Raw genomic sequence first — 26,913 nt, forward strand, 5'->3', positions numbered from 1 at the left:
TTACTCAGTAGAAAATGGATGCTCCCGTATAAAGTGTGTTAGTGGCAATGGTGCAAATTTAGACGCCTCAATGTGTACTAAAGCCTTCACACACAAAATAAGGCAATTTTACAATTAGATGTTCATGATATACACTTCAAAGGCTTGTGATTAGCTTTAAAGTCTCAATGAATTATTTTCATCATCCTGAAGATGTGCTCTGTAAGAAGTTTGAATTGTCCTTTAGTTTTTGATATCCAGTTGTCTGAAATTGCTATGGCTAAATTAAAAGGACTTTGGAGAGACCAAGATGTTGCCTTTAGCAACTCCTTGGCTTCTATTTGTTGAAGAGGTAATACCAACAATAAACGCATAGTTGGAAGAACAGGACATCTGAAATGTTCCTGCTCTTGAGACCCACTCTCTAAACAGGTGTAGTATTACGAACCCAGAGGAAAAATTGGCTAGAATTTGCAAGTGTCTCATTCATTTTTAATGTGATCTCCACAAGGCAGATCTTAACGCGTAATACTTGCAGTCTATGAGTTTAAATGACAAGATTTGATCATGGCTATGACGTTCCCAGAGATAAGGTGTCCTTTACTGTAGAAAGAATTTTACCAGTGAATTATAATAGTGTACTTTGGGCCTGTGAGGTGGTGACTGAAAGGTTTACATCTTCTGATAATGAAGCATCTCTGATATCTTATGTCAGCATCTGTTCCTACCCATACAAAATCATACTATCTTTCTGGTGCTCTGGGAGAGTCTTGAACCACAGGATCACTGACATCCTATAGAGAACACTATAACTGCCTAGTTACTGAAAAATTTCTGACACTAAATATCTCCACTGTTAGAGATAGAATCTAATACTACACCTACAACTAAGAAAATGGAAACCTAGCAACTGGAAACTATTTAAAAGACTTATAATGAAACAGGATTAATGTTTTTCTCGATTGCTTTGTCAGAAGAGCAACTTTTATTGCACAAAAACCAAAGAGTAAGAATGCGGATAACTGGAGATCTGATCAAATATACATTTCTTCAGGCATATACAGGAGGTTAAAATCCCTCTAACATTGAACTGAGGAGGAAATCACTTATAGAAGAAATATTTTCTTGACTTAAGATGCCAGACAAAGTATTTACTGAGAATATTGGGGGTGGAGGGATTGCACCAATAAATTCAGAAGTCATTTAATTATGTGGCCAGTTGTTCAATAATTTATTTTTATTTCAAATATAGTGTAATGTAAATGGATATAAAAGAGATCAGCTGTTGGATTACAGCAGTTGGAAACAAGTTTAATCTTATAGGTCTTGCCTATCTCCCTGCAAATTCCAGATATAGCCTTTCAGAGAGAACACTACATATTTATCTGATACTATACTTGATTGTAGCCAAAGTCCAGGAAAGCAACTTGCAACTGTGAATCAATAGTATCTTTTCATTTTTCTTTGGTAATTATAAACCTGTATTTAATATATTTGCGTTTCACTGATTAAATGTGTGTTCTCTCTCTCATTTGTCATTGGCTGCTAAAGTGATTAGAGGTGCAGATTCCGCATGTGATTCATTCTTAAAAGTAAAGTTAACATCGTAAGTAGATACCACTTGTTCAGTGCCACTTGATATATTTTTGGGTTGGGGAAAGGGAAGAGATGTAGCAGTATACTTGTCACATTCTCAGTATATGAAGATTCCTAAATACAGTATGGAGTATTGGAAACCCATTGCCTGCGTCATTTAAAATTGGAGAAAATATTTAATATGTTTCTGGAGAATACGCTTTAACTGGTCTCAGAAAATCAATGTCTGCTTAAAGGTGTTTCTGATCTCCAATATCTATGATCTTAGGAGAGATAAGACGGCACTCAGAGTGGGGCTCAACAGCTGAATCACATTTCAGCCAATCACAGATTCAGTTTCTGTTCTGTTCTTGCCATTTGCACAAAATATATAAATTTTTAAATTTTTTCCCAAAAATTTTATATAATTGGCAAAGTGAGAAAACAAGGCACAATATGCCTAGGCTAGGATGGATTAGATTTTTATTTGTACGTGTCAATAAACATCAATTTCACCGTACACAGACAAACCAATGAAAATATATTTCCATCAATAATAATCAAAATGTTCATATAGGCAAAGTAAGAAAAATGCTGCTTGAGAACTTATTAGGGTTTGATTTAAGGATATTTACTTTCTATATTTTGACACATGATGCTGACAACTTGTGTCTTAACAGTTATAATCCTTTAATTTTTGAATCTCAACATCTACTGTCATTAAATAATTATTGTCTCACTCTCCCATTATTGAGCAACTGTGAAAATTTAAATACAAAAAGTGCTTAAAACACATAAATTTGCCCAATTGAAAAATTAAATTGATAAAAAATTTCATAAATTCTTTAAAATAAACATTGATATTACCCTGTCAAAATTATAAATAAAATCAAATTATACCAAACCTAAATATGCCTATGTAAAGTAGGCACAAATGTTTCTATTAAAAATGAAGCTGCCCTTCTACATGTACAATGAATATGAAACATTCAGGAAAACAAAAACATATCATGACACTCTTACAAAGAGAGGCAAGCAAGATCAGTCAAAAGAGTAAATGTAAAATAGCAGAAATGTTTGTGGTGTTTAAGAGATTGTCCTTTTAAGTGAAAATTTTTTTAAAGTCTGTAAGTGTTGGTGAAAAGACTCATTTTGACAGCCAGGAGACTGGAATCTTCTATTCATCCAGGTCAGGTACCGCACAGGCAGCAGCAATGCAAGCTTCCCCCTAGCAGTGCCTCGCCAATGTCTCTCAACCCTGACCTGGAGGGACCACCTCTAGGGTTGAAAGGACAGCTCAGTCTGCATAGCCCATTCAGCTGAGATTACCAATAAGGAGGACAAACTGTGGTGTGGTTTTATTATGTGGACACCTGTCCTCTAGGAACTGGACTGAGAGCAACTAATTTCACAAAGGCCAGTGAAGAGCTTTCCAATGATAATAACTTTTAGTCACTATTGAATTGGCCCATATTCAAGACAATGCCCTAGAGACTAAAAGATTCTGTACCAACTAAGACTGTGCATGTGCGATTAAGTTACTAATTAGCAATTGTTAAGAATGTCTAAATAAAAGTGTATGCAGTGTTGTAGCCATGTCAGCCTCAGGATATTAGAGGGACAAGGTGGGTGAGGTAATATCTTTTATTGGACCAACTTCTGTTGGTGAGAGAACAAGCTCTTGAGCCACACCATTTTACACACACAGAATTACCTTTTGCAGACCTGAAAAAGAGCTCTGTGTGGCTAAAAAGCTTGCCCCTCTCACCAACAGAAGTTGGTCCAACAAAAGATATTAGCTTGCCCACCTCATCTCTCTAAATAAAGGTGAGTTTTTCTAAGGATGCAATAAAACTATCTAAGTTCTGTATTTACCCCCATTCCACAGCAACAGGTTTTTTTTATTTTCCTTTTAAAAAGAAGATACTGAGTTATCATACATATTCAGGCTGGCCTGTGGGATAAAAATGATAGGTGAACAATTGCTTGGAGGAAAAATAAAGGAGTTATGAATTGCAAATAAATACAATTTATGCAGAAAAACTCATTCCTACTGTAGGAATCATGCAAACACAACTAAAATGAGCAAAACGTGTTCTTATAATGGTCTAGTCATTGTGATTAGCATCAGTTTCAGCTTACAGTCAAAAAAGTTCAGAATATTAATTGTTGTAAAACTAATGCTGTCAACCAACTTTTTGTTGCTGTTGTGCGATTTGAACAATGGTGTATCATTTCAGCATATGAATATTTACAATCTCCATGAAACTGGTTAAAATAATTCTATTTTCAAAAAGTAAACAAAAAGCAATTTGTATGTTTTTAAAATCCAATAATTAAATATTTCCAATAGAAAATATTAACTTGCCAAGTAATCTAGTCCTTATTTAACTCCCCTAAACAAGTCACAAACTATGTTAAATATCCACAACACAACTGCCAACTTTCCCCTAAATTCTTAAGGGATTCTTAGCATTAACCATTCTTAGAATATATTAAATTAGCAACATTTAATTTTAGCATCCAAATTTTGTTTAAAAATAGAAGAAAATGCATTTTGACTCCTGCCAATGCACAGTTCTATCTTTTAAACTTTTTTGACAGTGCCCATAAAATCCTCAAGAAAAGGGGATATTGCAACTATAATTTGCATTTGGGTGCTTTAAATCAGTCAAACAGACAGAACATTAAGAGTGGTATGGTTTTTATTTTCTGCAGCAGTTTTATTGACAAGATTTTTTCTCGTAAAGTTTGAAAATCTAACACTACCTGTCCACACAGAAGGGGAAACAAAACTTGGTCAAAGTCTGTAGAACTTCCTGTGGAGAGAAAAAGAGATAATTTATACATCTAATGGGACCAATAAATCTAACATTAACCACAGCATATAATCTCACAATTTTGCCCTGAAGAAATAGAAGACAGATGAAGAAATATTCGTTTTATCAATTACACGGAAGGAGTACCAGGCAGTCAATCATGTGAAATAATAAACATGATCAAACTTCATTAAAAATGAAAAATTAATCAAGATTCACACATGGGTAAGCAGCAGGAGCCATCTAGCAAAGCTCCAAAGGGAAGGAGGAGGTTGGGTTGTTGAGTGTTAACACCCCTCTGGGGACAATCTCTAGCCTGACCATATGGATCATAGTGAATAACACCAAACCACATGGGTTTGGCCTGGCAGGACCGCTTCTGCTGGCACAGCTTTTGCTTGTTACCTAGGAACAGGGGTCTGTGGGATTAGAAAATGCTTCCCAACATCAATAGGAAAAAAAAAAAGATAAAACCCATTGGTCTAATAGGAAATGTTAAAGAAAAATTGCATCTATCTATTAGTAAGGAAGCCTGAAGTGTGAATGGATTTTATTAGAATTCCTTATTTATACACTTTACTTTAATAAAGCAAACAAAGCTTCAGCGCTGCATGAAGTTTTCATGTAATGTTTAATTATTAAAAATCTCATTCACTAAAGAAAAGCATTGTCATGAAATTGGTAAGGTAGAAAGGTGTGTTACAAGATTTCCAGCAACTCATAGGCAAAGCATTTTATTTTTATATATATATATATATATATACACACATACATATATACACACACACACCCTTTCAAAGCTATAATTCCCTAACACAAAATCCACCACAAATCTTTACTAGTTTACTCACATTTTCCACTTCATTTCATTGCCTGTTCTTTCTCTTCATATTGAAATCTCAAAACTAGATTTTTCTTTTTGCTTCAAACTGAAACAAGACCGCCTAAGGCAAATCATAGCCAATTTGATAAATAAAGGATCGATTTACAAATGAAGAACTTTGTGACCAATAATAATAAATTATCAGTGCCAACTGAATTGATGCTTCTTGCTTCATTTATTTTTAAAACCAACTCCCTCATTGAACAAATAAACCACATCAATCTAATAACCGATTCAATGAAGCAGAAAGTATATTGACTTCCCCTGTAAGAGCATGTTCCTCCTACATAATTCAATTGAACATATCCCATTCTTTACTATAGTTTCAAGCTCAATTTTTCATATTGTACCCTTCTGGAGGTTTTTTAGATAGTTTATAATTTACCACGTTTCCTAGTTAAGAATTAATGTAGAGACTGATAAGGGGAATTTCCCTTCTTGGCATATGTTTGGTAAAAATATTTAACATCTCTTTTTAAGGAAGGGTTTCTTGAAAAATTCAGTGCTAAGCATTCAGCTCTCCCCCTTGCAATTTCAACAAGACACCTACAGAGAAACCACAGGTTCAAGGTTGACCCCAAGTTTTGAAAAATATTATGCATAAAATGTAACCTGTTGTTGGCATAAATAATATAGGACTTTATTTATAAAATAGTGTCCTGAATTTGCAATATGATCCATATAAATGGTTCCATCCTTGTGCAGAGCCCTACTGTCTTCAAAGGACCCATCTGTGCAGATCTGATAGCAGGATCTGACCCTCCATTTGCTACGTTGCTTATGCATAAAAAAACCCATGACTTCCAAATCTAAATCTTGCACATTTGCCCTAAATCTTACACAAAGCCCATATCCATTACATGAAGTATAGCAAACTGAAATGGAGTGCTGATAGGTTCAAAACTAAAACTATTTATTGGTCTTATTAATTAATTTAAAAATTCTACTTGGCATAATGACTGCATTTGCAAAACTACTATTTTTAAGAGCAAGAACACTGCAAGGTTGCTAGAGGGAATTTTAATATCCAGCAATGTTAAAAGATAATAGGCCAGGCTTTTTAAACAGCTCATCATAGTTACCCTAATATGGTAGAATATATTGCTTTCTATTACCATGCTGAAATAAGATTTAATATTTGTTATACTTACAAGTACAAATATCCACATAATAAAATAACACATTTCTAACATACATTGTATCATACTATCAGCATTGTGTTACTACAGGGACAATGCAACACAAATCATTCAGAACCTAATTTGCACTTCCTTCTTGATATTGCATATCTTCCAAAGCACAGAATTAAAATTAAAATCTCACTTGTTAGAAAAATGTGCCCAAACTGCATTGGCATATGTCATCATCCTTGTGTGGCTTTGTAATAATAATTAATTAATCTATCTAACTCTTACAGCATTTTGAAGCCGTAGATCTCCAGTTGGTTTACCGGATATAAAGGATACATCCCGTTGCACATTACATCACATATGCATTTCCCTAAGTTTACATTTTGGGGGTGAGGACTGCCCACTAACAGGTTTAAATTTAAAAATACACAGATAAACTCTTTAAAAAACAGATCTTCATAATTAGTGAAGTTATTATCTAAAATAGTTTTGCATTCCTAAAACGACGGTTATCCAGGTGCAAATAGTAAGAACATTAAAAGAGTTCTCAAAATTTTGCTCTGAGTTTTGTATTAATTACTGTACATTTATTAGTGTGTATTTTGTACCTTGCTCTGTTTAAAAGTCAGCAATGCTCATGTGAAAATAAATTCCCATAGGAGTTGTTTTGGGTGTATGACTATTTGTTGGAGAATCACAGGAGGACCAAAATCTCTTTACGATCCCACTAGGCTACTGTAAAAAGAGTATTAAGACAAAACTAACATTTTTTCTAATACTTACTTTGCTTTATAATTTCTTTTAAGCTGACATGCAAGGCAACAGAGGTGGTATCAATGGCCTTGTTTTCTTACTCTACTTCCTCACGTCTATGTTCCAATAGGAAAAACTGCTGAAACACCTCCTTATCCCTCCCCAACAATCACCACCACACAAGATGTAAAAAAAATACAGAGTGGATAAAATGTAAATGACTCAATAACTGAAATCAAGGTCTCAAGGGCATCAGGTGCCAGTTTTCTGGATCAATTCCCAAGTATACATTTTCACAATTCTTTTTATATGCAGTTTGATTTTTAACATTTTAATGAGGAAAAAGTGCATCCATAGCAGCCAGTCACCACAGTTAAAGTGCAGGGCATGAACTGTGTCCCATGAGGGATTCAGTCTAGCTGTGTCACCACTGGCTTCAGGACATACACCACCTGGTTCCATGTCCCCAGGTTCCAACTCTTTTCATAATCAAAACACTGCTGACATTATAAACCCCATAAGGTTTTTCTAAAATCCTCCCCGATCAATATAGCCTACACACAACTTATCGGAGACAACACAGAGCTCATTGATTAAGTTTGGTTTCAGAAGCAAAGTTTCAAAATAAATGAGACAAGGATACAGCATTCAGCCCTTTTGTACTACAGGGCAATTTATGAAGGAGGCAATCTCTGAACCTACCTCCAACCCCCACCCCAAGTAATACTTAAAGGTGTATGGGAAGTAGGGGTTATAAAAATATTCAAACATGTATTTGTTCAATACACAGAGTCTATGCTTGTATCTTACACAATTCAATGTAGTAAGATGAAGTGGCTTACATGCAATAAATTGGAATCTGCTGATAAAAATACTTGTTTGATCACCTGTGAATTTAGTATACACTTACTGCATACTGTACATTGACTCAGACATTTTAACATTCCTTGCTTTCTGGCCAGGAGAGAAGGCAGGCAACTCTCTAGCGGAAGGAACATTGGCACTTCTCAGACTAGTACTGAGCACTCCAGCCTCCCTTCCAGCATTCAACTTCTCAACCATTAGATGACAAAGCCAGGTGAGGTTCTACATTTATAATTTTATTCACCACAGTACTGTCTGGAAGGGAATCTTTGAAGGCTGAATTCAATTAAGTTAATTGGAATAATTAATAATGAGACTGAACATTTCATACAGGTTGTGTGCATATGTGAAGGGAAGGGGTTAGAAGAGAATTCGGCAAACATAATCACAGGTAACATAACTACCTTGCACTTCTGTAGTGTCTTTTCCCAGAGCCATTGTTAAAGCTTTACAAACAGACCTAACTCCTTTATTTCCTCTGTTCAAATGAAATCTAAACAAAATTGTATTTTGTAGCTAAAAAACTACCAAACTAATCTGCAGTGAGAAAACTGTGTTTTACTAACAGTCACTATGTCTTTACTGTTAAGAAAAACATTCACAGATGAACACTCAAAAGGACACCACTGTATTGAACAAAACAACAAGGTGAAAGGATTTTCCAAATTAATGTTGAAACTTTGTTTTTAAATTGCTACTCTGTGCTTACTCTTTGCACGGGTCTCTGAGCTGAATGTGACACTATGTACTGGTACCATGTGTGCTGCGCAAGCTGCAGTGATCTAAACATTAACTCTGTATTTCTTAGATTGTGTCAGGATAGATTTTGATTCAATTTTTAAGAGGGATTATACATAAGGAGAGGGTGGGGACATAAAATAACACCAAATAATAGTGAAAAGGGCAGAGAGTGTTCAGTAACCAGGACAAACCATAGTGAAACTACTAATGTCTAAAAAAATTTTAAGGTAGATTTAACCAGTGGTGAGCTGGAGCCGGTTCGCACCAGTTTGCTGGAACCGGTTGTTAAATTTAAAAGCCCTTTTAGAACCGGTTGTTCCACGAGGGACAACCAGTTCTAAAAGGGCTTCTAAATTTAACCGGCCAAAAGTGGTGCCTTAGGCACTGACTCCACGGGTGCTCCAACCCTGGAGCACCCAAGGGGAAAATTTGGTGGGTGCAGAGCACCCACCGGCAGCTCCCCCCGCCCAGGCTCCAACTCACCTCCGCTCTGCCTCCACCCTTAAACGCCGCCCTGCTCTGCTTCTCCGCCCCCCTCCTCCCCCGGCTTCCTGCGAATCAGCTGTTTGCGCAGGAAGCCGGGGCAGGCTGAGAAGCAAGTGGCGGCTTCCCGCTCAGGCCCAGTGAGGCAGAGCAGAGGTGAGTTTGGGCAGGAGGGAGGGGCAGTCAGGGGACAGGGGAGGGTGGTGGGTGGGGCAGGAGTCCCGGGGGACGGGGGTGGGCAATGACCCCCCGTGGGGTGAGGAGGGAACCGGTTGTTAAGATTTTGGCAGCTCATCACTGGATTTAACTAATGGATCATAATGGTATCATGCACATGTAAACTTCTCACCACAACAGTTTCTAGTTATATTTATCTGAAATTAAAAACTTTTGAGACATAAATTTTAGTACAACAGACCATTGGAACTCCATACACTGAACCATGCATGTCTAGTTGGCAGCCGGTATCAAGTGGAGTGCCCCAAGGGTCGGTCCTCGGACCGGTTTTGTTCAATATCTTCATAAATGATCTGCAGGATGGTGTGGATTGCACCCTCAGCAAGTTTGCCCCACTTCCGTCACAGCCATCTGTGGCTTGAGATAGAAAGGCTTTGCAGAAAAAGGTGTTCCAAGGATGAACTTGGGTGATCATTTTGGTGCAAGAACAGAGGACACTGTTCTAGGCATAGGATATGCCACAGAAAAAGGCACAGGGATGAATAGGAGATGGATACAAAGTTAAGTATAGTAAGAAGAGAAGTGGTGAAAGGTCATGAAAGTGAAGACAAGAAGCTTGAAACTCCTGGAGAAAGGTGAGTTGAGTCAGAAAAGGGAAGTAACACGGAGGAAGATGGTTAAGTTACCTATACATAGATGGACTGAAAGGGAGCCAAGCAAGAGACCAGGGAGAAACAAGACACAAAAGTTAAAAAGAGATATTACCCAAAGCGTGGGCAAGAGTTTACCAGTGGGATGTAGAGAAAAGTATGGACATTCGAGATTATATAAAAAATAAAAATTGGGGGTGTCATAAATATAAAGGGAAGGGTAACCACCTTTCTGTATACAGAGCTATAAAATCCCTCCTGGCCAGAGGCAAAACCCTTTCACCTGTAAAGGGTTAAGAAGCTAAGATAACCTCAAAGGCACCTGACCAAAATGACCAATGAGAAGACAAGACACTTTCAAAGCGGGGGGGGGGCACGACAAAGGGTCTGTCTGTCTGTGTGATGCTTTTGCCTAGAACAGAACAGGAATGGAGTATTAGAACTTGTTAGTAAGTAATCTAGCTAGAAATGCGTTAGATTTCCATTTGTTTAAATGGCTGGTAAATAAGCTGTGCTGAATGGAATGCATATTCCTGTTTTTGTGTCTTTTTGTAACCTAAGGTTTTGCCTAGAGGGATTCTCTATGTTTTGAATCTGATTACCCTGTAAGGCATTTACCATCCTGATTTTACAGAGGTGATTCTTTTACTTTTTCTTTAATTAAAATTCTTCTTTTAAGATCCTGATTGCTTTTTCATTGTTTTTAAGATCCAAGGGTTTGCATCTGTGTTCACCTATGCAAATTGGTGAGGATTTTTATCAAGCCTTCCCCGGGAAAGGGGGTGTAGGGCTTGGGGGATATGTTGGGGGGAAGACATCTCCAAGTGGGCTCTTTCCCTGTTCTTTGTTTAACACGCTCGGTAGTGGCAGTATGGGGTTCAAGGACAAGGCAAAGTTTGTACCTTGAAGATGTTTTTAACCTAAGCTGGTAAGAATAAGCTTAGGGGGACTTTCATGCAGGTCCCCACATCTGTACCCTAGAGTTCAGAGTGGGGAAGGAACCTTGACGGGGGGGGTGGGGGGGAGAAGTGGATTTGGATGTTGAAGGAGAATAAGTAAGACTAGACAAATATGACCTGTTATATGGGGAGGATAATTGAGCCAGTGATAAAAAAAAAAAAAAAAAAAAAGATAGGGAAGAAGGTATGAAATTTGGTTTTACCACATTGACCTTAAACCAGGATCAGATTTTGGCAAGGCTGTCAGAGGTGCAAAACTGAACAGAGGAGAAAGAGGTTGGGAGCACAAAGATACTTTGCAAGTCATTCAGGCAAACATGGTAGCTGAAGCTGTCAACACAGATGAATTTCCCCCATGCAATGAAGGGTAGAGGGAAAACAAAAGCGGTTCAAAGACAGATTGAGGGACACAGAAGAAGCAAAGAGGAGACACTATAAAACAGTTGGAGTGACAGGAGGAAGAAAACAAAGTGTCATGGAGGGAGGAGACTGTGATCAAGGAGGATGAGAACATGATCCCTGACTTCACCAAGAGGTGGCTGTTTACAAGTTGTCAACCCCACCCTTCCTTAAGGGTGTGAGACCAGGGTAACCTACAGATGACATTTCAAGAGGCTGGAGTGGTTCCAGCTGCGTTGCCTCAAGAAGATTCTCAGGATCAGCTGGGAAGACCAATGCACTAACATCAGCGTTCTCTCTGCAGCCAACATCAGCAATATAGAAGTGCAGGTCATGAAACGCCACTCCGATGGGCTGGTCACTGTGTATGTATGCCTGACACTTACCTCCCAAAGCAAGTACTCTTCTCTCTGTTAAGTCAGGGAAGATGGGCCCGCGGAGGGCAGAGGAAGCACTTCAAAGACATACTGAAAGAACACCTTAAAGAGGGAGGCATCAACCCAACAAACTGGGAGGGCTTGGAGTAGAACAGAACACAGCAGCGCCACACTATACACCAAGCCACAGCTCACTTTGAGGAGAACAAACATGCTCATGAGACAAAGAAACAACAAAGGAAAGAAAGGGCACAACAGTCCAGCCAACAACTGTGTCTCCTCCAAGATTACACCTGTCACTTCTGCGGGAAAATCTGCAGGGCAAGAATTGGGCTCCTCAGCCACTTAAAAACCCACCAATGAACCCCCTTGGCAGACATCATCTTCACTTCGAGGGATAGCAGAAATGAAGTAGCTTTTTGTGACCTTGGTAAGAGCCATTTTAGCTGACAACAACATAACAGAACAATTTAATTTTACAAACTCTGAGTGCTACTGTCCAAGTTGAAATTAGATTCTTTAAAGCAACACACATCTGTAAGAAATAGGGGCAAAGAGGTCTTAAAAAACAGGTTTTACACATTGCTCCCAAGCAGACACATTGAACAACAACTATAAGCATAGTGAAAATGTTAACATTTTATAATGGAGTTGCTGATCCTACTTTAACACATTAAAGTACACTGATTTGAGAGGTGAAGTTTTATTAATAAATTGAATATTCTTTCTACAAAATTTAAAGAAATGTGGCTATTTTTGTAATTTACTTCCACAGCCACAAAAATAGCTAGCCTATTTTTATACTCAACTTTTCTCAGAATACTTTTAACATAACAATTTGTTATTAAAACTTTAAATATTAATGTGGAATATCAGGTTTAAAAATTAAACAATTCAGTTGCCAGCTCACCAAAACACACTTCTACTTAGAACTGATGACAACCCTATTTAGAACCACGTTTTAAAAAACATCTGAGTTAAGAACAATTTGGAGCACTATAAATTATATGACCTACAAAATCTGTGTGAACTTCATGCCAATGCCCTGTTGGCAAAAGAGATCTTGAATATTAACTTCTTTACTTACTTAAATCTAAACCTAAGCAGTCAGTACGTTATTAAATTGTATGCAATCATAGAATCATAGAAGATTAGGGTTGGAAGAGACCTCAGGAGGTCATCTAGTCCAACCCCCTGCTTCAAGCAGGACAACACCAACTAAATCATCCCAGCCAGGAATTTGTCAAGCCGGGCCTTAAAAACCTCTAAGGATGGAGATTCCACCACCTCCCTAGGTAACCCAATTCCAGTGCTTCACCACCCTCCTAGTGAAATAGTGTTTCCTAATATCCAACCTAGGCCTCCCCCACAACAACTAGAGACCATTGCCTCTTGTTCTGTCATTTGCCACCACTGAGAACAGCCAAGCTCCATCCTCTTTGAAACCCCCATCAGGTAGTTGAAGGCTGCTATCAAATCCCACCTCACTCTTCTCTTCTGCAGACTAAACAATCCCAGTTCCCTCAGCCTCTCCTCATAAGTCATGTGTTCCAGTCCTCTAATAATTTTCATTGCCCTTCGCTGGACTCTCTCCAATTTGTCCACATCTTTTCTGTCGTGTGGGGCCCAAAACTGGACGCAATACTCCAGATGTGGCCTCACCAGTGCCAAATAGAGGGGAATAATCACGTCCCTCAATCTGCTGGCAATACTCCTACTAATGCAGCCCAATATGCCGTGAGCCTTTTTGGCAATGAGGGCACACTGTTGACTCATATCCAGCTTCTCGTCCACTGTAATCCCCAGGTCCTTTTCTGCAGCACTGATGCTTAGCCAGTCAGTCCCCAGCCTGTAGCAGTGCATGGGATTCTTCCGTCCTAAGTGCAGAACTCTGCACTTGTCCTCGTTGAACCTCATCAGATTTCTTTTGGCCCAATCCTCCAATTTATCTAGGTTACTCTGGACCCTACCCCACCCTCCAGTGTATCTACCTCTCCCCACAGCTTAGTGTCATCTGTGAACTTGCTGAGGGTGCAATCTACACCATCCTCCAGATCATTAATAAAGATGTTGACCGAAACTGGCCCCAGGACTGACCCCTGGGACTCTCCATTTCATACCGGATGCCAATTAGACAACGAGCCGTTGATCACTACCCGTTGAGCCTGACAATCTAGCCAACTTTCTATCCACCTTATAGTCCATTCATCCAATCCATACTTTTTTAACTTGCTGGCAAGAATACTGTGGGAGACCGTATCAAAAGCTTTCCCCATATCCACAGAGCTAGTTATCTCATCATAGAAGGTAATCAGGTTGGTCAGGCATGACTTGCCCTTGGTGAATCCATGTTGACTGTTCCTGATCACCTTCCTCTCCTCCAAGTGCTTCAAAATGGTTTCCTTAAGGACCTACTCCATGATTTTTCCAGGGATTGAGGTGAGGCTGACCGGTCTGTAGTTCCCTGGTTCTCCTCCTTCCCTTTTTAAAAGATGGGCACTATATTTGCCTTTTTCCAATTGTCCGGGACCTCGCCCGATCGCCAGGAGTTTTCAGAGATAATGGCCAATGGCTCTGCAATCACATCAGGCAATTCCCTCAGCACCTTCGGATGCATTAGATCTGGACCCATGGACTTGTGCATGTCCAGCTTTTCTAAATAGTCTGTAACCTGTTCTTTCACCGCTGAGGGCTGCTCACCTCCTCCCCATACTGTCAGGTTTCAGAGTAACAGCCGTGTTAGTCTGTATTCGCAAAAAGAAAAGGAGTACTTGTGACACCTTAGAGACTAACCAATTTATTTGAGCATGAGCTTCCGTGAGCTACAGCTCTAGCTCACAAAAGTTTATGCTCAAATAAATTGGTTAGTCTCTAAGGTGCCACTAGTACTCTCCTTTTTGTGTTGTCCAGAACAGCAGTGTGGGAGCTGACCTTGTCTGTGAAGACCGAGGCAAAAAAAAGCATAGAGTACTTCAGCTTTTTCCCACATCATCTGTCACTAGGTTGCCTCCCCCATTCATTAAGGGTCCCACTCTTTCTCTGACCTTTTTCTTGTTGCTAACATACCTGTATAAACCCTTCTTGTTACCTTTCACATCCTTTGCTAGCTGCAACTCCAGTTGTGCTTTGGCCTTCCTGATTACACCCCTACATGCTCAAGCAATATTTTTATACTACTCCCTAGTCATCTGACCAAGTTCCTACTTCTTGTAAGCTTCCTTTTTGTGTTTAAACTTACCGAAGATTTCACTGTTAAGCCAAGCTGGTCGCCTGCCACATTTGCTATTCTTTCTGCATGTCAGGATGGTTTGTTCCTGCGCCCTCAATAAGGCTTCTTTTAAATACAGTCAGCTTTCCTGGACTCCTTTCCCCCTCATATTAGCCTCCCAGGGGAGCTTCCCCATCAGTTACCTAAGGAAGTCAAAGTCTGCTTTTCATAAGTCTAGGGCCCATATTTTGCTACTCTCCTTTCTTCCTTTTGTGAGGATCCTGAATTCAACCATCTCATGGTCACCGCTGCCCAGGTTGCCATCCACTTCTACTTCCCCTACCAATTCTTCCCTGTTTGTAAATAGCAGGTCAAGAGGAGAATGGCCCCTGGTTGGTTCCTCCAGTAGTTGTACCAGGAAGTTGTCCCCAACACTCTCCAAAAACTTCCTGGATTTTCTGTGCACTGCTGTATTGCTCTCCCAGCAGATGTCAGGGTGATTGAAGTCCCCCATTAGAACTGGGACCTGTGTTCTGGAAACTTCAGTTAATTGTCTGAAGAAAGCCTCGTCTACCTCATCCTCCTGGTTTGGTGGTCTATAGCACATGCCCACTACGACAACAACCTTGTTGCTCTCACTTCTAAACTTAACCCAAAGGCTCTCAACAGGCTTTTCTCCAGTTTCATACTGGAGCTCTGAGCAATCATACCGCCCTCTTACACACAGTACATTCCACTGGAAACAAATTATATTTTGTTAAAATGTTAAGAACAACACTTTACAAGGTGTCTGTTTAAAATGGACACAAAAAGGCAGTGACATATCAAAATTTCAGTTTGAAGAATATTCAGTCTTGTGAGACAAGCTCATAATATGTGAAATTCAGTCACTTCCTAAACTTGAACACAGGTAGAAGTAATATGGGAGGGTTAAATGGAGTTCAGCAAAGCTTATGTATTGGAGGTTTGAGACTTAATTTTTTTTGCATTTGTTAGGGGTTTTATGTTTACTACATTATATAATGCATATGTCCCTTTATGAAGTTACATTATTTTGATTACAGATTATTAACAATCTTCAATGTAACGACATGTAATTATGTAGTTAAGTAAAAATTCAGATGCAATATTATTCTCAAACTTAAGAAAAAACATGCTACATATGAAGACTGGTATCACAACCACAACGAAAACAGCAGCATATTTAGTTTACATTGGAAATAAACCATGGCAAAATTTGGTTTTTAAAAGAAGTATTAAATGTAAACAACTGTATGAGTGAAACCACATTTCTTTTGCCTTCCCTCTCCCTTTAAAAAGAAAAATCCCTGAAGATATTTGGGAGAAATTCCTTTAAAAATATTCCCCAGCCAACACTTTTTATGCCAAGTTTCAGCCTACAGTTATAAACTTCTGAAAAGAGGCGTTTAAGTGAAAAACCTGTACAGTGTACAGTAGCAATAGTAGCAATATTAAGCACTAAAATAATTCTTATGGTAGAATAATAGATAATTCTTGAATATTACAAAATTAGTAATCAGTCACGTTAAGAGCTTTTTCTGACAAAATAGCAATATTTGACTAGTAGCATTAATTTAATTAGCTTAATTTAGTAGTATTAAAGCAATACTGTAATAAAAACAACATTCCAATATAACTTTATAGCTCCTGCTCATCCATTTCCTTAAAAGCTTTTTAAAAAATCCATTAACTCTTATCTCTTCATGCAATTAGAAAACAAGGGTAGGGAAGCTTTCTGTAAGTCTCACTTCTCCCCTTTTTCGCAGATGGTGATGGAGAAGAGGAAAAATAGGTACTGGAATGAAACAATAACACCATTTCAGTGGTGACCATCACTTGCCCCCAGGATGGTTCTATAAAAAAAACCCTTAGACAGTGAAAACAGCACTGAAATAAATAATGTTTCGTAAGCATCTTAAGAGCTCTTAGTATTGAAATATTTTACACTCACAAAAAATGTGCACAGATGGGCAACTTTTCTGCTTGCATTAGTAAAACAAAAATCTTTCATTATCAAGCTCAAAATCCTTGAATTTTTTAAACTTAATTGTGCCTCTGTTTCTTAGAATTCACACCCCAAGGCCAAAGCTTTCCTGCCACCAGTCCTTCAAATCTGACTTGGACATTACACGGAAGGAGGCTCCAAGCCTCCCTGAGGTCTCGCTCCTTTTACAACATACGCAAAAGCAGTAGATAATGGGCCTATGCTGAATTCACTGCTCTACACAACTCCTCCTGGGACACAGGCCTAGCAGATGTGATAAAAACTGTGTCAGAGAAGTAGCTCTAGTTTGTGCCTTAATGACAACTTAAAACTCTAAACTAATAGAACAAAAAAGAAATGGCTATTACTTTTTTCATTAGCACCAACCCAAGAGTAACATTGAGCTAAAACATTTTAGCAGCTCTTCCCACAGACTTCACACTGCCGTCACCCAAATAAATAATGTTCTAAATTAAAAACAAAAATCTTAGCTAAAAAATCTTAGCTGTTCTTGGCACACGATAAAAATAAATCCTAACGGAGATTATACAAAGGTTTACATCTGTCCAGGGGATGTTCTATTCTTTTTTCAATTTTAAATTATGGAAAGAAGTTAAAGAATTATATCTAGAATAACAATGAATTTACAAAGATCAAATCCATTTCTGTGGTAACCACAGGAGTGAATACATTGATATGGATGAGAAATATCAATATGAAAACAGCTAACTGTGTAAAAATTGGTTAGTCTCTAAGGTGCCACAAGTACTCCTTTTCTTTTTGCGAATACAGACTAACACGGCTGTTACTCTGAAACCTGTGTAAAAATTGCCATTGTATTAAATCATAAATACAGTTTTGAGATTTAGAAACTAAGGTTGGGAGTTTTTCAGCTATGAATTTGAGAGAATTTATGTGAAAACTGTTAACTGAGGGTATATAACTATTTGCTTCTAGGACTATAAGATTTTTGCCATTTTCAAAGGCTAATTTAATTATACAGTAACAAAAATATAGATTTAAACATATACTTTGGATAATATTTGCTAAATGATATAATTTTGCCTTCAGATGATTGGTTCTTTTAAATGCCGTCTCAAATGCTCTATTCAGCCACAATGACATACCCACTTAATCAGCTATCATTGTTCTCTGAGGCAGGACTTTGTTGTCAAGACAAGCACTGAAACCTTTAAAAAAAATTTCAGAACTGGCATAAGAAAAAAAAAAGTGATCTTTGTCAAACAAAGACAAATTTATGCAAATCTTTTATAAACATTCACAAACATTTATTTAGCTTTTGAAATGTTGGCCTCATTTGAGAGCATGAAAATGAGGGGGAAGTAGGAAGATGCAAAGGACAGCTTAGAGGCTGGCACACTACATAAATATTCAGAAGGAAGATTATAGGATTCATGTTAGGCTGTCTTAGGTTTCTCCAAAGTCCACATAGAATACCAAAGAACAAAACTAACGAGAAGTAGAGCAGATGTTAGACAATGCAGCAGCCCTCTTTTCCTCTCTCACTTGGCTATACTTGGGCGCTTTCATTTTTCCTTTCAATATGGTTAGGTCATTCAAGGATTCTCCTATAGACCCTGTATTGTGGCTACAGAGCTATAAGCTGGACCTCTGTCAGCTTTCCAAAAGTTTCCAATGAAAAGGCATTATGCAAATTCTACCTCTCTTACCCTCTTTCAGGGGGAAAAAAAGCCTCCAGTATGTAGTCATTGGAGTATTGGAAGTCCCAGCCTTCATTTCTGTATGGTTGTGTTTGCCTTAGGGCCATGCTGCTTGTTTTGACAGTGGATGCCCCTAGATAGTTGGGATTAGTCGAGCTTGTTTAGATAAACTTGAAATCAAGGCCTTCTCTAGGTAGACAGCTAGATGTAGCTACTGAGTTTCCAGCTGCCTTCTTCTTTCATCCCAAAACAACTGCAGGATTCACAGTAGCTATCACAGCCACAGGCTATGTCACATACATAAGTACAAAATTAAAGGCTGCTAAAAGAAGCCTTTGTAAGTCTTAGTGCTAAAATAAGGAATCTGTACTGCATAGTTTATACAAATTATTCAAGAAGCACCAGTAAGACATAGCAAAGCATAGTTAACAAGACATGTTCATAAAAGACAAACCTGTTTAAATAAATGAGAAAGATTTCGTTTTGTTAATTTATCACCACCACCCACTGCCCAACATTTTTGCAGATTACATATTATAAAAGGGTAATTGCTAAAACATTTTCTAATATTTATCCTATTTATTTAACAAGAAACCTTATGCTGATCTATGACATGATTCGAGAATGTTGTTTATTACAGTTAGATTTGGGCTTTAGGTCCGATTTTCTTAGAGATTAGGTTTGTTTTTTTTTAAACTATCTGAATTAATCCTAATGAAGACACGCCACATTCAGATGTTTCAAAATTGGATGAAGAATTGATTCACATGAATGGAAGGTGTCAAAAGAAAAACGGTAAACCTCAGAACTAAATAAATAAAACAAAAAATGAGACAATAGCAGCATTGCGCTAAATTATTTAAGAATGTAATAATCCAGTTGTTGTAGTTTTCCAATTTACCCAATAAGAGTCTCATTTGTCATGGAAAAATATGCCCACTAGTCTTCATATACTTTTGTACAGTAGGTAGCACACAACAGGCTTCCACTCCTGACTGGGGTCTCCGAGAACGATTATAATACAAGAACTAATCATAGACACATAGACTTTGAGGCCAGAAGGGACCATCATGATCATCAAGTCTGACTTCCTGCACATTGCAGGCCACAGAACCTCACCCACCCACTCCTATAACAGACCAATAACCTCTGGCTGAGTTACTGAAGTCCTTAAATCATGATTTGAAGACTTCAAGTTACAGAGAATTCACCATTTACACTAGTTTAAACCTGGAAGTCACCCATGCCCTATGCTGCAGAGGAAGGTGAAAAACCTCTGCCAGTCTAACCTGGGGAAAATTCCTTCCCGACCCCAAATATGGCAATCAGTTAGACCCTGAGCATGTGGACAAGACCCACCAGCAAGACACCTACGAAAGAATTCTCTGTAATAACTCAGAGACCTTCCCATCTAGCATCCCATCACTGGCTGTTGGAGATATTTGCTGCAGATCAGCTACCTGCCATTGTAGGCAGTCTCATCATACCATCCTCTCCATAAACTTATCAAGCTCAGTCTTGAAACAAGTTAGGGTTCACTCCCTCCCCCCCCCCCCCACTACTCCCCTTAAAGGCTTTTCCAAAACTTCAATCCTCTGGAGGTTAGAAACCTTCATCTAATTTCAAGTCTAGACTTGCTGATAGCCAGTTTATATCCATTTGTTCTTGTGTCCACATTTGCACTTAACTTCTCTCCCTCCCAGTATTTATCCCTCTGCTGTATTTATAGAGAGCAATCATATCTCCCCTCAGCCTTCTTTTGGTTACGCTAAACAAGCCAAGCTCTTTGAGTCTCCTCAGATCATCCTAGTAGCCCATCTCTGCACCTGTTCCTGTTTGAATTCAATACAGCATTATCATCAAACAGTAGGACTGAAGAAAGGGAAACTCATCAGTTCAATGGAAAATTATTATTGTCTTAATTCTCCCTTTTGTGTTTCAGAGTGGCCAGCTCTATTAGCAAAAATGATTTGAAGGGAAAACAACACTTGAGACCCAAGGGAAGCACTGATAAACAACAGCCTAGTGGAAACTAACCAGGAGTATGGTCTTATGGTGACAAGTCTAGGAGCCAGGATTAAGAACCAAGAGATCTGGCTTCTGTTCTTGGATTTGCCACTGACCTGCTGTCTGGCTTTATCCAAATCAAGACTCCTGTGCCAGTTTTCCTACCTACAAATCATCAAAAGACTGCCTACTCTATTGTAAAGTTTTTTAAGATAGTCCAGTGAAAAGCCTTATAGAACTACAAGATATTATATCATGATCTTTACCCACAGTATAATATCTGGTGTCTTCCTGGGACTAGTTACTGAAAACATAGGGTAGACTTTGAGGTGAATTTTTGAGTTAAAACTTCCCTACCATAAATTCTCAGTTGACCAATAACCTGAACAGGAAACATGACAAAGCAGAGACTGGCAAGCATAACCAGCAACTGAACAGAGAGAAAATTCTTGAAAGCTAATGGAAGATGACAATTTGATTACACTATAATGCATAAAGGATCCTGATCCACAATGTAATGATTGTTAACTAAATGATTGAAAATGAATTTTAAGAAAAACTTCATTATGACAATTGGGGAAACTCTGTATGTTGACTTGAATTTGACCTGAAGAACTCTGTGTAAGCTTGAAAGCTTGTCTCTTCACCAACAGAATTCAGTCCAATAACAGGTATTACCTCACCCACCTTGTCTCTCTAATAGCCTGAGACCAATGCGGCTACAACAACACTGCACATGTTCAATTTAGGAATTCTGTTTGAGATTATGAACTCTATGTAGACTAACAATTTAGTTTAATTGTAAGGCTAGCCTGCCTTCTCTGCTATCTTTTTACCTCCACCTTCAGATGAAATTCCAAGAGGTAGCGACACAGGGCTAACACCAAAGAATTGCTAACCACTGATAGTCATCTATTTAAACAGAAATAGCTTGGACAAAGCAGGTGGCCAACCCAAGAAAACTGTTTCTGCCAGGTGAGCTGGTAACCAGGCAATAATCACCTGGTGGGGGACCCTGAACACCTGACAAGACTGATCCAGGAGTCACATAACAGACAGAACTGAACTTTATAAAGGAGGACTCTCTCAAACCAGCCATTTCAAAGAAGGAGAGGAGACCGTAAGCAGAAAGCAAGGCTGTATGGGAGGAGAAGGGGAAGGACACTAGAGGACTCTGGCCTAACCCAAAAGAATATACCAGAATGGTAAGGAAACTGAAGCAGGGAACGCTGTGTAGATGTTTCTTTGTTATGTCTGTATCTATAGCTCTCTTATGCTGTCTAAAGTAAAAAGTAATTGTTATAGAAATGTTTACAAAGCCTTTGTTGTTATGTGCTTCATCCATTACACATCCCTGAAGAGGGAACTGTAAACCAGAGTGCCCACAAGGCTGGAGCTCTAGAAAGAGATGGGCTTAATTTACTGTGGTGGGGTGGGAGGCCAGCACTGGTCCTGGGGGCACAGTGTAGCTGGACTGCAAGGTATTATCTGTGAAGGGGTAACAGACAGTGCCTGTGCCCAGGAAGTGTGCTAGAGAGGCCAAAGAAACAGGCAGTGCTGTAGCCTACACAGACCAAGGAAAGCTTAAGTGCACATGGATCCAGCATTGTGGGATCCAAATAGAGCAGCCAGGTGAGCGTCCAGCAGGAGGAGCATTACCAGGGCAGTGATACTTATATATACCTAGAACAACGCTATGAGATATCAAAAATGGAGTATATTTTGACACCTGTGCCTTCACATTGCTCCAGTAATGATCAGGGTCCTTCTAGCTGCTGGAGAAACACACACAGCACTTCTGTATCACTTTACAAATATCATCAATTTAATCAATTTGCATAACATCCCTGTGTTATAATCCTCGTTTTACAGATGAGAAAATGGAGACAGCAAGGCTAAATGACTTGCACAAGGGAGACCTATAGTTAAAATTCAGGAGTGCCTGTTCTCAGTATTACGTTCACATCACACATGTCAGCATTCTCTACAGGAGGAAGAAACTGAAACCTTTCAGTATTCTCACTTAATGCAACCAACAGAAAGGTAGAACTTCCCCACTGTCAAACTTTCTGAAAGTGAAAGTTCTGCTGTTCCCCTGTAAAACTACAGGTAACTACAGGTGTGTGTGTGTGGGGGGGGGCTTATTTGCTAATATTCACTCATCAATTTTGAGATATTTAGGTATGGGGTAAAATAACCACTTAGGAGATTTTTATTATTATTATTCTGGATGCTCCATTAACAGTTTCTTAAAAATATTCATTAAATTGCCAGGCACAATCTTTACTAAAGACAAAACATTTAACAGGTTTGAAGCTGGTGCATTTAAAACAACATAAGCATAGATATTGTCTACAAAAGAATTTTTAAATATTGCACTGCAGTGAATGCTCAAAGTATATAGAAAGTCTTGCATAAACATTAAACTTCCCTACTTGTAAGACAGTTATCAGCATGGGCCCTGTCTCTAATTTTTTTTCTCTCTCGCTCATGCCACCAGTTTAGAATTCTGCATTTGCATTCCAGAGGCTTGTGGAAACTTTAATATGAGTATCAATGAATCTACCAGCACACCTTTCCTTTCCCTGTTTTACAAGTAAAAATTAACTATATTAACACGTGAACTGTAATCTGTATGTACCATACATATACAGATATATTAAGTGATAACACTAACAACAGTACATATGTATATGGAAGCCCAGTGATGGTTGTTGTGGGAAATCATTTAATTTTCTGACAATTACATATGTAAAACATCAAGCCTAATGTTGCAGAAACAGAGTTTGACTTGTGTCACAATTTTAAGATAAAAAGCTAATGAAAAGGTACAGTTTGTTCAAAATGTGCACAGTAACACTTTGCTGCTAGATCCCAGGAATCCTGACCCCCCGAGTCCCTGCTCTACCTGATACAAGCATATTCTGATATTTACTGCACATATCATATCCTCATTACTAGCACTGACTTTTCCATGTCTTGATGACAGACTATTCTGCATAATATTCTGCCCTTAGGACCTCTGAAATTACATGCAGAAGATAGGGATTTGATGATCATGAAATCCTGATCCCACTGAAATTAATGGTAAAACTCCAACGGACTTCAGTGGGAACAGGATTTCACTCCAGCATTTTAAAATGTGGCATCACTTTCAATATTCACTTCAGAATACATGAATACAAAGACCTTAACACAGGGAAGAGAAAACAAAATCCAAGGCTAGTTATGCCCAGCCTCTATATAAATGCCTCACATAGAACCGTATTTGCAAAATACCAGGCCCCAGAAACTGGTGCTCCATGCACCAATGGTAGACTTCAAAAATGTCCTGCAATCCTGAATGCCATTGCAGCTATTGCAGGGGACAGCCAACCTCTGGATTTTGGTTTAATTCCTCCTGAAGTCATTCCCTGAACTTCAGCACCTGACTAACCTGACCATTAGAGGACTGTCACCAGCTTTCCTGAGCTCTACCATGCCTCATAGCCATCCTCCTATTCAGTGACAGTACCCCTCCATGCGCTAATTCCTTTCTCATCTCAACTTCCCTGTCAATTTCCCTCATTTTTCCTCTTATCTAACCCTGATTCCAAAGGCATTAGTGATTAGTTCCTTTCCCTATCTCACACAAAATCCCTTATCTTATAAACTATCGATAAAAGTTATTTAAAAAATATTTAAAGAAACTGTATGTAGATGTACGAGCTCACTGGAAACATCAATATATCTGCACAAAAGATCTGAGTTACCACAGCACTACTCTGTTGTCACCGGGTTTGTTGGTTCCTTTTCATTGAATTATGTCTTAACATTCGATTGTAACTTCTTCAGGCACAGTGTATTTTATGTGTCTGGACAGTGCCTGGCACACTTCTGGGTGCTCAATGAATAAGGGACGATACTTTTATTCCCCACTTGCTATTTGACCTGGACTGCATACACTGAAACACACAAGAAGCCATAAACGTGGACAATTATCGTTCAGAGAAACGAGAGAATACTGATATAGTAATATTTTAGGAGTGGTCAAAATATCTAAAAAATCCCCAAAAACCTCATTTTCTCCTTTTAGCAGTGTACATAGCTGACTGTAGTGAAATGTGATTATGTGACTGCTGCAAGTATTCATTCTAGAGAGACTGTTCCTTGTTGATGATAAGCTTAGGAAGACTTACAACAATGTACTGTGTGAAGAGTGCCGAATTACAGCACCTTCAGGGAATCTTTCACTCATGCATCGCATTTTTATCCATTTGCACATTTTAGAAAGGACAGAAATATTATTTTGTTACCTGCCCTTTCAACAAGCTCCTTCATGTGTCACTGCAAAATTCTTCACCACAACCACTAATTCTGGAATCACAAAATGAAGATTCTCCATAACTTGAATAGTAGAGCCACAAGTCACAGCTAAGTCACACAAACTAACAAACACCCCATATACAGGTGGAAAAAGCTGTGGAATGGAAAGTTAGTGTATGATCACAGATACCCATCTAGATCAGAGTCAGAAGGATAGCTTCAAATACAGCTTTGGCCTGCACAAATTCATACTTTAAGGAAGTAGTTTATTTTTAAAGTCAATCCACCATGTTCATATTAAAACTGATCTATATTAAACTAAGCTACTGTCTTACTACTGTCTGACATGGTTTTACATATGAGAAAGGCAGAGAATATGTGACTGGGGACAAAAATTTCTAACATCAACTCCCCCTCTCTGACCTTGGTCAAGTCACCTACCTGAAAAGGCTCAGTTTCCCTATATATAATAGGTGTTGTGATGTTATAATCACTTTGGAAATATAAGCCTCTCATTAAAACTGGGTTTGTAAAACAGATTTGTACATAAGCAGACTTGGATTGGGGCCTTTGGGTACCACCATAATGTAAATTATTAGTAACAACAATCATCATCATTATAATAGAGATCTCTTAATCAGACAATTTGTATCAAAGGTTATCAAAAACAATGAGTTTTTTTTTTAAATGTATTGATTTAAACTAGTTAGCCACACAACAGATGCCAATTACACAGACATGAGGTGACCATTATTTGGTATGCCAAATTAGACCCACATCCATCAGTTGGATGGTTGAACTTACTTGCTAATTTAAAAAGTTAACAGTTATGATTTCAGCCACACAGAAATCTGTCTCTTCTTATCGGTATAGTAAAAAAAATTTTTTAAATGGGCTGCTTTGAATAAGCTGGTTCCATGCTGGTCTGCAGCACTGCTGTTTAGCCACAAACATGTTCAGCAGGGGTTGGGAAAAAACTTTATTTCATGGATTCACAACATAATTCAAGATACTGAAAAAGAACATTAATGGAACATCTTCTAACTTGGAAAATACTGTCTTAGCTAAAGGTGAACATTTTATGTTTTTATCAATAAACTTAAACATACAAAATGATAATGATTCATCACTTTAAGCTGGAACCCACAACCTTTATTCACACAAGTGGTCTCATAGGACTCCAATGCAACTACCTGCACAAATAAGTGTTGGCAGGACAGGCTCTAAATTATTCACAGATCCATAGACTTTAAGGCAAGAACGGATCATTATGATAATCTGGTCTGACTGCCTGCATAACACAAGCCATAAGAATTTCGACCAGTAGTGCCAGCCCAGTAACTTGTGGTTGAGTCAAAGCATATATTTTAGAAAGACATCCAGTACTGATCTAAAGACTACAAGTGATGGAGGATACTCATTCTTTGGTAAGTTGTTCCAATGGTAATTAACACAACTTAAAAATGTCCTCCTTGTTCTTAGCCTATTTATCTAACTTCCAGACATTGGTTCTTGTAACACTTTTTTCCTAACAGATTTAAGAGCCTGCACCTATCAGAAATCATCTCCTCATGTAGGTACTTACAGGCTGTAATAAAGATAAATAGATTGAGTTTTTTAAGTCTTTCACTGTAAGGTGGGTTTTCTAGACCTTAAATCCTCCTTTAGTTCTTTTCTGAATCCTTTCTAAATTTTCAACATCCTTTCTGAAGCGCAGACAGCAGAACTGGATCCACTATTCCAGTAACGATGTCACCAATGCCACATATGGAAGTTAACAGCAGCCCTTACTCTGATTCAAAACACCCACATACATTCAAAGATCACATTAGCCCCGTTTACCATACCATTGCACTCAGAGCTTTTGAGCTTACACCAAGCTCTTCTTCAGGAGCTCTGTGTACGCTCGAAAGCTTG

The 26,913-nt window shown here is 38.5% G+C and overlaps 1 protein-coding gene across 6 annotated transcripts in view; it reads right to left on the reverse strand.

The window, feature by feature from the left end:
• DENND1A (DENN domain containing 1A) overlaps positions 1-26,913 on the reverse strand; it is a 377,679-nt gene that overhangs the window by 266,227 nt on the left and 84,539 nt on the right. For 5 of the 6 annotated variants that reach the window (XM_073313958.2, XM_073313955.2, XM_073313954.2 and 2 more), the window contains exon 4: positions 4,324-4,373. The exons of the other annotated variant lie outside the window; for it this stretch is intronic. In XM_073313958.2, the coding sequence (XP_073170059.1) occupies positions 4,324-4,373 (50 nt within the window). The remainder of the gene's footprint in view (positions 1-4,323; positions 4,374-26,913) is intronic. 6 annotated transcript variants of the gene reach the window in all.

The sequence above is a fragment of the Lepidochelys kempii genome, chromosome 16 (genome assembly GCF_965140285.1).
Source record: "Lepidochelys kempii isolate rLepKem1 chromosome 16, rLepKem1.hap1, whole genome shotgun sequence".
Lineage (NCBI taxonomy): Eukaryota > Metazoa > Chordata > Testudines > Cheloniidae > Lepidochelys > Lepidochelys kempii.